An 11,757-nucleotide genomic window follows, 5' to 3' on the forward strand; every position below is an offset into this window, starting at 1 on the left:
CGGCTAATTTTTGTCTTTTTAGTAGAGACAGGGTTTCACCATGTTGGCCAGGCTGGTCTTGAACTCCTGACCTCAAGTGATCTGCCCACCTCAGCCTCCCAAAGTGCTGGGATTACAGGCGTGAGCCACTACGCCTGCTTTATATTTTAGTATTTTAACTACAGTTTTTCTTCCTAGATCTTTAGCAAGATAAGCACATTTTCATTTTGCACACAGCCCTACAAATTATGCAAATGACATGGCCAGCGAGGAGGATAGGCTCCTGTGAAGCTGATTGTCTCTGGTTGTCCTACAGGAGTCTAAGGGAGAAGAGTAACACTTTAAGCTATTATCTGATATTTACAACTTCGTGTGAATGACTTTCAGATACTGTGATGAAAGAAGACTTTTAAATGTGTGAAAAAGATCTCCTCAGGGCACTGCATACAAGGAAAATAGGGAGACTACCATCAAGGTGGGAAAGGGTGACACAACAGGGCCAGGGGCCTGAAGATAAACTCCAGATTCCACCCAGAGTTAGGCTTTGTTAGAATCCTGTTACTAACAGGACACAAATCACACAGCCAACTATTAAAAATGAGAGCAAAGCACACAGCACAATTAAAAAGTAAAAATTAAGCTGTCATTTATATGAGTCATTAACAAAACTCCCTTATCACTGGAAGCATGCTAACACCATATATAAAATTGAACATGTGGGGACATCATTCAACCTCTTATTCAAAACTGGCTTTGAATGGCCCAACTCTAGAGAATTAGAGCTGCTTTTTATTATCTGGGGTCCTCTGGAGAGAGATCAACTTCTCAGAGTTCTAAATAGAGAAAAATATCTGGAGTTAATTAAAGTACGCCAATACTGTCATTTTCCATGTGGGGTGGAAAGAACTAATGTGTAGTTAGGATATCAGCAAAAGGTTAGTAGAAACATGAAGTCACTGGTAAATTGAATGCACAACTCCTGGGAAGGGATCAAAATGCAATTGTCTTGTATATTATGCTACTTGTTTATTTGTTATTTCTATTATATGTCCATGGCCACCTATGCAAAAAGTGAGGACCTATTTTCATGTGAAAGGAACCTCCACAGTTAAAAACACTCTAGCTAAGGGTAGTGGAGTAAACCAAGCCACTCCTGTTCTAAACAGATTTTAGATTCAGCAAGAATCTCTCTCTCTCTCCCTCTTTTTTTTTTTTTTGTAGAGATGGGATCTAGCTATGTTGGCCAGGTTGGTCTTAAACTCCTGGCCTCAAGCAATCCTTCTTCCCTGGCCTCCCAAAGTGCTAGGATTATAGGCTCACGCCAGACAGATTCAAAAAGAATCGATTGAATAGGGGGGAAAAGAACTAATTCAAGAGACTTTGTCTATAGCATTTTGACTGTATCTTCTCAGTAAGGACAAAAAGAACTGTAAACAAATATTGAACCCTAGTTGGTAGTTGTAATTTTCATGGTAGTATGGGTTTGTGATTCTAAAACTACTTTCTGTGTATTTTTGAATCAAATAAATTAATAAATATATTCAGAAGGATGAAAGCAATATTTCCTATTGTTGGAGAAGAGAATTACAAATATGGAAAGAGGGAAAGTTAAAGTAAATCGCATTGTGGTCATTTGGAATTGGAGGCCGATTTAAACTCAAGTGGCAGGGTATAATTTTTTTTTTTTTTAGAGATAGTCTCACTGTCACCCAGGCTGGAGTGCAGTGGTACAACCTTGGGTTACTGCAACCTCTACCTCCTGGGTTCAAGCAATTCTCCTGCCTCAGCCTCCTGAGTAGCTGGAACTACAGGTGTGCACCACCACCCCCAGCTAATTTTTTGTATTTTTAGTAGAGATGGGGTGTCACCATGTTGGCCAGGCTGGTCTCAAACTCCTAGCCTCAAGTGATTCGCCCACCTGAACCTCCCAAAGTGCTAGGATTACAGGTGTGAGCCACCACACCCAGTTGGGTATAATTTTTTTTTTTTTTTTTTGCTCTTGCTCCCCAGGCGGAGAGCAATGGCATGATCTCGGCTCACTGCAACCTCCACCTCCCGGGTTCGAGCAGTTCTCCTGCCTCAGCCTCCCAAGTAGCTGGGATTACAGGCTTCCGCTACCACGCCTGGCTAATTTTAGTATTTTTAGTAGAGACGGGGTTTCACCGTGTTGACCAGGCTGGTCTCAAACTCCTGACCTCAGGTGGTCCGCTTGCCTCGGCCTTCCAAAGTGCTGGAATTACAGGTGTGAGCCTCTGCGCCAGCATAGGTATAATTTTTTTGAGTTAAAATTGCATTTTATTTATTTACTTTTATAAAGAAAGCATTATGTTTAGGATTTATGTACCTGGTTTTTTAAAACCTCATTGACCTCATTAATGAGAGAATGAGTGGGATGGTAAAGCTGGTTTAAAGAGAACTTGAGAGATTAAGTATGACAGGCACTGAATAAAAGATGTTAAAATAGGATTTTGGGGTGGTATACAAAACTGGTTAATGTTATACAGGGCAAGAAGACTATAACCTTTGGGATATAGGGTTTTTGTTTTTTATTTGTTTGGTTTTTATTTTTTGTTTTAGTTCTTGTGGTTTTATTTTTTTCCCTGAATAAAATTATTTGTAGCTATACTAGACAAAAATCTACATATTAATATGTAGCGTTATGGTCCTGGCCCCATTCAATAGTGAATAACAAATCAAATCAAGGTACATTCTCCTAAAGAATAAGAAAATTCATCCTGGTATGGTGGCTCACACCTGTAATCCCAGCACTTTGGGAGGCCTAGGTGAGCAGATCACATGAGGTCAGGAGTTCAAGACCAGCCTGACCAACATGGTGAAACCCCATCTCTACTAAAAATACAAAAATTACCTGGGCATGGTGGCAGGCACCTGTAATCCCAGCTACTTGGGAGGCTGAGGCAGAAGAATCGCTGGAACCTGGGAGGCGGAGGTTGCAGTGAGCTGAGATCATGCCACTGCACTCCAGCCTGGAGACTCCACCAAAAAAAGAAGAAAAAAGAATAAGAAAATTCTTGGCTGGGTCTGTTAGCTACAGAGTGAACAGAGTGTCCTCTAATATAGAGAACAGAGATCTGTCTGCCTTGAGGCACTAGAAGCGATTTCAGTAGCAGTGAGCAGTCAGATCTTGGTTTCTAAATACTATTCCCCACTGCAGAAAAAAAAAACGAAAACAAAAAACAAGACTCCTTGAAGAAATGCTTAATTTCCCCCCACAAAAAAAAAATGTTTAATTCCAGAACTAGGGCAGAAAACTTATAAGTGGAATCTGGAATATCTTCATGTTCCAGGAAGTAAGGGAATGCTCAGAGAATGATAAGGACATGTCAGAAGGGCACAGGAGCTGTCCTGAAGAGACTCTCCCTGGCAAAATCTGGGGCAATTTGAGTGTCAAAATAAATAACAATAGTAATGCATTTAATCCATTGAACAAAATAGAAACCCATCTGCCCTTATTTATGTGAATAACTGGGAGATAATGGAAAACTCTTCCTAGTAGTCATATACCAGCCAATAAAGGAAGAAAAAATATTGTAATTTTTGAAAACACTATTTTGTAATAATCATAGTAGTGGTTGGTTCAGGCAATGAATGCAAAATCAGTAGGTAAAAGTTTGTTGAGGAACAGAATATGTATATGGTCTCAAAGTAGTTCCCAAAAAATAATTGATTAATTTCAAAGGTATGATAAAAATAGTAATTTTACAATGGAGAAAATGACAGCCACCACCTTTACTAAATGGTTGAAATTATCATCATCAGAAATGGGGAAAATCAATAACATGTGCCTCCTGATGTAATATCCTGAGAAAGACATATCACTTTTACGATATTATTGCCAAAAATGCATAACTTGAATCTATTCATAAAGAAACATCAGACAAATCCAAATCAAGAGGCATTCTACAAACTAACTAGACTGTGTTCTTCAAAAATGTCAACGTCACGAATGACAAAATAAGGCTGAGGAACTGTCCTAGATTAAAGAAGACTAAAAAGACATAATGACTAAAGGCATTTTATGATCCTGTACTGGATCATTTACCTGAGAAAAAAATTATGAAGGTTATAAAAGATATTATTGGGACAAATGATGATATTTGAATATCAATTGGATTAAATCATAGCAATATGTCAGTGTTAAATATTCTGACTTTCATACATCCTGAAGTACTTAGGAGTAAATGGGCACAATGTCTGCAAATGACTCTCAAGTGGTTCAGAAAAAATATACACACACAGGCACACAGCAGACACATGCATATGTAATGGGGATATAATGCTATGGATATGCATATAATGGTGTGTATGTAGATGGATGGATGGATGGTAGAATAACAAAGCAAAAATGAAGCAAAAAGTAAATTATTGGTAAATCTGGGTAAAAATTATGCAGGAGGGTTTTGGACTAGTCTTGCAATTTTTCCATAATTTTTGATAAATCTGAAGTTTATTTAAAAAGAAATCCTTCAAAAGACCCCCCAGAAGATTGGTGTCAGCCTCCATCACATCAGTTCAGGGTGTGTAGTCTTAGGCAGACTGGTTTGGCCATCCCAGGGGTGGGGGCTCACACTTCCCAATCAACCAGCAGGGAACAAGTGAGATGAGGCTAACTAGGCACCATCCTCCCCTTTGGATTGTAGGCAGAAAGGACCAAAGTAGCAGGTGGCCCTCCAGCACATGAGGCTTATTTCTCAGTGGAATGGCCAGGGACAGCCCCAAGCCACAGCAGACTCACCCCCACATACACACTAATACCTGTGGAGAGGAAGCCTGGTCTCCTCTGGCCCCTGGCACTCTATCCAGAGGCCCTGCTATCTAAGATATGTTCTTAGCCATGGTGCTATGAACCTTGGACTTCCTGCGGGAGAACAGGAAGAAGAGGCCTCAGAACCTTAGTTTGCAGCTGCAGCTCCCTCTCCTGCATGTTTCATGAAGGAAAATACCTTCAGACATTAAACACCCAACGTTCAAAATCTTAGACACGAAGTTGGGAGAAAAGAGAATTAGTACTCATCATACTTTTTGCTGAAAAATGATAGAGATAGTTTTAGGGGCCGGGCCCAGTGGCTCGCACATGTAATTCCAGTACTTTGGGAAGCCAAGGCACGTGGATTGCTTGAGCTCAGGGGTTCAATATGAGTCTGGGCAACACGGCAAAACCTGGCCTCTACAAAAAAATACAAAAAAAAAAAAATTAGCTGGATGTGGTGGTGTGTGCTTGTAGTCCCAGTTCCTCAGGAGTCTGAGGTGGAAGGATCACTTGAGCCTAGGAGGTCAAGCCTGCAGTGAGATATAATCAAGCTAGGATTGTGCCACTGCACTCCAGCCTGGGTAACAGAGTGAGACCATGTCTCAAAAAGACAGACAGAAAGAGAGAGCAATAGAGCGAGAGAGAGTTTTAGGCTAAACAGAAAAACAGTATTTGGAAGTTTTTTTATTGCTACAAGACAGACCGTGATTGATGTAAAAATACTAACAGACACAGTAAAAAGATATAATTCCTCTAAATATAACTAGAAGACACAAGAATTTAACAGCATGGCCACAGCTGTACAATACCGGATGTTAGCCGTGTTCTCCCCAGTGAAGAGTCAAGTTCCTCCTGCCTTCGAGTGCCCAGGAAGTTGCCCCCCTGCCAACAGTACCCAGCCATAGGAATGAGAATCCTACTGGGTCCTCTGATAAGCTCATTTTGTCATTGTTGTCTTTAATTCCCTAAGTGGCAAATCCCCATCCTCAAATGCTCTGGGAGGCTCGTTTCCATCCTGGCTAATATCCTGATGGGCTGACATGATCCAACCAACTGCAAACTGAGAAACAATGTCTCCAACTTGTCCTGCGCACATTTTCTCCCTCCTCTCAGGAGCCAATGTGAGCCAGTCCCGCACGTTCCAGAGCAAATACAGTGTCGGGACTGAATCGATGGCCACTTATAGGCCTCTCCAGGATCCAACCATCCCACGTAGGTCTTCTCGAAGTGCCGTCCACTCAGAAAAGATCTGGCTGAGGAAACAGACACAGAGAAACCACGCAGCGAGAACCACAGCCTAAATCAGCCCGTAAGAACAAGGTGGGGAGACCACCATTACTGCCTCCTGCTGGACACTGGGCAAACTCCTTCGCAGAACTCACAAGCCCTGTGTGTCCCGGCACCTGCTCTCTTCTCTGGCCTCATCTCCTATCACCGTCCCCGTCTGACAGTCCACACTACAGCCACTGAAACTTCTCTCAGTTCCCAGCCCATTACTCAGTCATTCTGGAGCCCTCTCCCCTTCCTATCCTCTCTCCATCTATCCATCCATCTTTACACGAATTTAACTCAGCTCTCAGGCCCCAGTTGATGACTTCCTCCCTGAGGGCCAGGCATGGTGGCTTACACCTGTAATCCCAGCCCTTTGAGAGGCCAAGGCAGGTGGATCACTTGAGCTCAAGAGTTCAAGACCAGCCTGGGCAACATGGTGAAACCCCGTTTCTATGAAAAATACAAAAAGTAGCTAGGTGCACACCGGTAGCCCCAGCTACTCAGGAGGCTGAAGTGGGAGGATCATTTGAGCCCAGGAGGTCGAGGTCACAGTGAGCCATGATCACACCACTGCACTCCAGCTTGGGTGACAGAGAGAGACCCTGTCTCAAAAAAAGACTTCCTGGCCACGCGTGGTGGCTCATGCCCGTAATCCCAGCACTTGGGAGGCCGAGGCAGGTGGATCACTTGAGGTCAGGAGTTTGAGACCACCCTGGCCAACATGGCGAAACCCCATCTTGACCAAAAATACAAAAAAAAAAAAAGTCGGCCGTGTTTGCACGCACCTGTAATCCCAGCTAGTAGGGAGGCTGAGGCAGGAGAATCACTTGAACCTAAGAAGCGGAGGTTGCAGTAAGCCAAGATCACGCCAGTGTACTCCAGTCTGAGTGACAGATTGAGACTCTATCTAAAAAATAAAAAAATAAATTAAATATAAAAAGACTTTCTCAGTGTATGTGGTATATCTAAGACAATAGAATATCATTCCACCTTAGAAAAGAAGGAAATCGGTCGGGCACAGTGCCTCACGCCTGTAATCCCAGCACTTTGGGAGGCTGAGGCGGGCGAATCACCTGAGGTTGGGAGTTCGAGGCCAGCCTGACCAACATGGAGAAACCTGGTCTCTACTAAAAATACAAAATTATACAGGTGTGGTGGTGCATGCCTGTAATCCCAACTACTCAGGAGGCTGAGGCAGGAGAATCGCTTGAACCCGGGAGGCAGAGGTTGCGGTGAGCTGAGATTGCACCATTGCACTCCAGCCTGGGCAACAAGAGTGAAACTCCATCTCAAAAAAAAAAAAAAAGGAAGGAAGGAAGGAAATCCTGTCACATGCTACAATGTAGATGAAACTTGAGGATATTATGAGGATATTATGCTAAGTGAAACAACCCAAGACTCCCCAAATCTGGGTGAGGATCCTCAGCAATTTGTCTCCATAGCACTTACCACAGTGAATTGCAATGGCCTGTTGCCCGTTGTCTATGTCCTCCGTAAGGACAGTACGGTGTCCTGTTCACGGTTGAAGCCTCAGTACCCAGCATTATGCCTGGCACGTATGTGGTCACAAATAATGATAAAAAGACAGACATAAACAGATGGATCAGTTCATGAGGAGCTCAGTATCGGACTCCAGAGGGCTTTGGGATCTGGAGTCATGAGTGCCTGAGATCCAAAGCAAGATGCTGAAAAGCATCAAAGGCCTTTTAAGATAGTGGTTTCATTTTCCACGGCTAAATAAGGGGTTTTCTTGCTTTGAAATAACAATACTGCATTTTGCCACCTGGTGGAGCTAATGCAACATCAAAGAGGCCCTCGGCGGCTCCATTTTACCGTCATCAGCTTCCTGGGCAGGACATCACCCACCGTTGCTCACAGCGGAAAGCATGATTGTGGTCTAGTAACCTTACTACTTAAGCTTATTTTTGTTCTTCAGGAAATCTTGTTCAGGAAAACTTTCCAAGACACACAAATCATTCCAGTTCCACAAAAGGAGGGAGTGGGTTATTTTCTCTCCAATGAGAGCCTGTCAGCCTGTTGGGGCAGAAATACGTGCTGTGTTTAATTGTGAGTGGGGGCCGGGCGCGGCGGCTCACGCCTGTAATCCCAACACTTTGGGAGGCCGAGCCAGGTGGATCACCTAAGGTCAAGAGTTCGAGACCAGCATGACCATTACGGTGAAACCCCGTCTCTACTGAAAATACAAAGTTAGCCGGGCATGGTGGCGAGCATCTGTGATCCTAGCTACTCGGGAGGCTGAGACAGGAGAATTGCTTGAATCCAGGAGGCAGAGTTTGCAGTGAGCTGAGATCACGCCATTGCACTCCAGCCTGGGTGACACAGCGAGACTCCTCAAAAAACATAAAAAATGAAAATAAAAATAAAAATTGTGGGTGGAAATAGACTGGGAGAAACCCCCAAATTATTGTATCTTCATAAACTCAAGCTCACACTTGGGAGGCTGAGGCAGGATTACTTAAGGCCAGGAGTTCAAGATCAGCCTGGGCAATATAGCGAGACCCCCATCTCTACAAACACATATACACACACAAATTAGTTTGGCATGGTGGTACATGCCTGTAGTCCTAACTACTAAGGAGGCTGAGGTGGGAGGATCACTTGAGCCCAGGAAACGCAGGCTGCAGTGAGCTATGATCATGCCACTGTACTCCAGCCTGGTGACAGAGCAAGGTCTTGTCGCTTAAACAAAAATAAAAATCCAAGTTCTTCTCTGTCAGGGCCTGCTTCTGAAGGGTAGGCGAGCAGGACCAAGGGGCTGCAGTCCTGCTTTCAGGAAGACGCTCTCATGGCCCCTGAACACCTGTGATAGAGCTCAGGAGCCTCTCCACCAGAGCTGCCCAGATCCCTACTCCTTCCCCACCAGCCTGACCACCACACTCACCTCTTTCACCCTCCAATTCCAACCCCTCCATTCCCCTTACAAGGTCCTATAGTAAGTAGCTAGTCCCTCCTCGCCTCTTGGCCTCACTTCTGGCCTCCTCTGGCCCTTGACAAAGATTCTTTGCTTGACCAAACTTTAGTGAGCCTCCTGATCCTTTCATAGGCCCATCTGTGCACTTCCTTGAAAAATTCAGTTTTAAGAGGACCCTGCTAAGTCAGTTTAGCCAGAACCCCTCCATGCCTCGCTATCTGATCATCCCCAATATCTAATCGTGCTCCTCATCCTCCACCATCTAGGTGACGTCCAATGACCCTGTCCTGTCTTCAGCAGGAATCGGTTAGGTGGGTTTAGCCAGAATCCCCCTTATTCTTTATGTTTCCTCTTAGTAATTATCCGTCGCTGACCCCGACTCTTATCCTTGGCTATGCATTCCCACCTGGCCATGCCGTCTTCAGAGTTGAGCCCAATCTCTATCCACCCCTGCAAAACCCCACTGCAGTGGCCCCTATTCCTATTGCAATGGTCCTGAATAAAACCTTCCTAATCATACTTTAACAAGTGCCATTGAATATTTTTTCTTTTTTTTTTTTTTTGACACCAACCTCACATTACCACCACCACCCTCCCCCAGGACCCCACTCCCAGAACACACCCAACTACCCCCATCCCCACACACAGAATGCTCAGGGGGCCAAGGGGACGTCAGAGACTCCGTGGTTTCTAGCACTGTGTAGTCCACCGAAAGGCCCCCAGGAGTGGCAATGAAGCGGAGAGGCTGGGCTGTGTGTTTACAGCCAGTCTGGTCCCAAGTAGACCCCATAGAGATGTCCTTGGCCCTGCATCCCCCCTCCACACCAGCACCAGCCCCCACAACTTACGGACAGACCAGTCAACCTCAGAGAAAGAGAGGGGGAGGAGGGAGCAACAAGAAATGCTTGTGCAGCTTTGTCCAGCAACATTCTTATCTTTCTCCTAGAGGATTTCAAGCATTAAACCCTGGGGGAGAAATCTTCTGGTTCTCTTATAAAGGAGGGTTCACTCCACCCCACCCTAAATTCAGACATTTGAAGCAATCCTAGTGGATAGTAAATCTGGGCTCCTCGAAGCTCTTAATTGAGCGACCCCTTTAGCAGGACATAGGGCCCAAGGAGTGTTTCCCTCACCCTAAATCAATGATTCCGACACCAAAGATGCCAACAAGTTTTGCCTGGGAATGTTTTGTGCCTATGACCCTTCGTTCAACAAACCTTTACTAAGCACCCACCAGGTGCCAAGCACTGTGCCAGGATCACAAAAGTGAACAAGACAGACATGGTGTCTCTGTCTCAGAAACGGACTGGCTAGCGGGGAATTGGACACGTAAATATTTGTAACACCAGGTGATACACGCTCTCACAGAAGTTACATAAAAAGTGCTAAGATGACAGCTCTAATTATTCACTATTGTGCTTTTCAGTTTATATTCAAGTCCACATCACAGAATACACGTTAGAGAACACTTACGTCTTGACATGACTTGCACTTTGATCAGTCCATAGACTGCTTGGGTGGAAAGAAATTCCTCTAGGACACTCCCTTCTGAGTATGAGTCAGGAAGCTGAGGTCTCCCCAGCATAGCCGGGTCAGGGGCAGGGTGACAGGGCCTCCCGACCCACCCAACGTCCAAGCAGACTGAGCAGAGCCTGCAGAGTGGGTGGCAGGATGGCACCTCTCCTGAGAGTCTGGAAGCCCCAGCTGGCTCCGGCCCTCCCTAGGGCTGCGGGACCCTCCCTCCTCTGGCCTCAGCTTCTTAGCTGCCTTGGTTAGACTAGACAGGAGGAGACAGCTCTACCCTCCTTTCCACTTCTGAGCCTATGCTCTTGTGAGTCTCATTCTTGCCATGAAGAATTGAAGAATCTTTGTGCTCTGAGTCAGAAGCTATGTGGCCACTTTGCTAAAATGTGACTCAGACACAGACTCAGCCCTGAGGCCCCTTTCATTACATTCCCTTATTTGGTCCCAAGCAACATTTCCATATTCTCTCTGGGGAGCTGGTGGGCAGAACCTTTCTGTGGGCCAAGGAGGAGCTCCGGTGCCAGACACTCAGACTCTGATGGCTCTGTAGCTAACTGGCCCATCCTCAGAGACTAACGCAAAGGAACGAATTTCTAGGATGTCCAACTATGTGGAGAATACAAAAAAAAAAGCAAAGAAAAAAATATTTTTAAAGAAAGAAAGAAGGCCAGGTGCAGTGGCTCACACCTGTAATCCCAACACTTTGGGAGGCTGAGGCAGGAAGATCACCTGAGGTCAGGAGTTCAAGACCAGCCTGGCCAACATGGTGAGTCAATACTAAAAATACAAAAATTAGCCAGGTGTGGTGGTGCACACCTGTAATCCCAGCTACTCAGGAGGTTGAGACAGGAGAATCACTTGAACGCGGGAGGTTGAGGTTGCAGTGAGCTGAGATAGTGTCATTGTACGCCATTCTGGGCAACAGACTGTCTCAAAAAAAAAAAGAGGAGGGAATGAAGGGAGGGAGGAAGGGAGGGAGGGAGGGAGGGAGGGCACGGTGGCTCGCACCTGTAATCCCAGCACTTTGGGAGGCCAAGGTGGGTAGATCATATGAGGTCAGGAGTTCAAGACCAGCCTGGTCAACATGGTAAAACCCTGTCTCTACTAAAAATACAAAAATTAGCTGGGCTGTAATAGTGCTTGCCTGTAATCCCAGCTACAGGGGAGGCTAAGGCAGGAGAATTGCCTGAGCCTGGGAGGTGGAGGTTGTGGTAAGCTGAGATCGCACCACTGCACTCCAGCCTGGGTGACAGAGTGAGACCCTGTCTCAAAAAAACAT

The 11,757-nt window shown here is 45.2% G+C and overlaps 1 protein-coding gene across 1 annotated transcript in view; it reads left to right on the top strand.

Moving 5' to 3' along the window:
- Window positions 1-10,963: 10,963 nt before the first annotated feature.
- CAPN2 (calpain 2, (m/II) large subunit) overlaps window positions 10,964-11,757 on the top strand; it is a 73,425-nt gene continuing 72,631 nt past the window's right edge. The window contains exon 1 of the mRNA XM_011929494.1: window positions 10,964-11,244. Within this exon, the coding sequence (XP_011784884.1) occupies window positions 11,242-11,244 (3 nt within the window). The 5' untranslated portion in view covers window positions 10,964-11,241. The remainder of the gene's footprint in view (window positions 11,245-11,757) is intronic.

The sequence above is a fragment of the Colobus angolensis genome, unplaced genomic scaffold (genome assembly GCF_000951035.1).
Source record: "Colobus angolensis palliatus isolate OR3802 unplaced genomic scaffold, Cang.pa_1.0 Scaffold81, whole genome shotgun sequence".
In the NCBI taxonomy this organism is placed as follows: Eukaryota; Metazoa; Chordata; class Mammalia; order Primates; family Cercopithecidae; genus Colobus; species Colobus angolensis.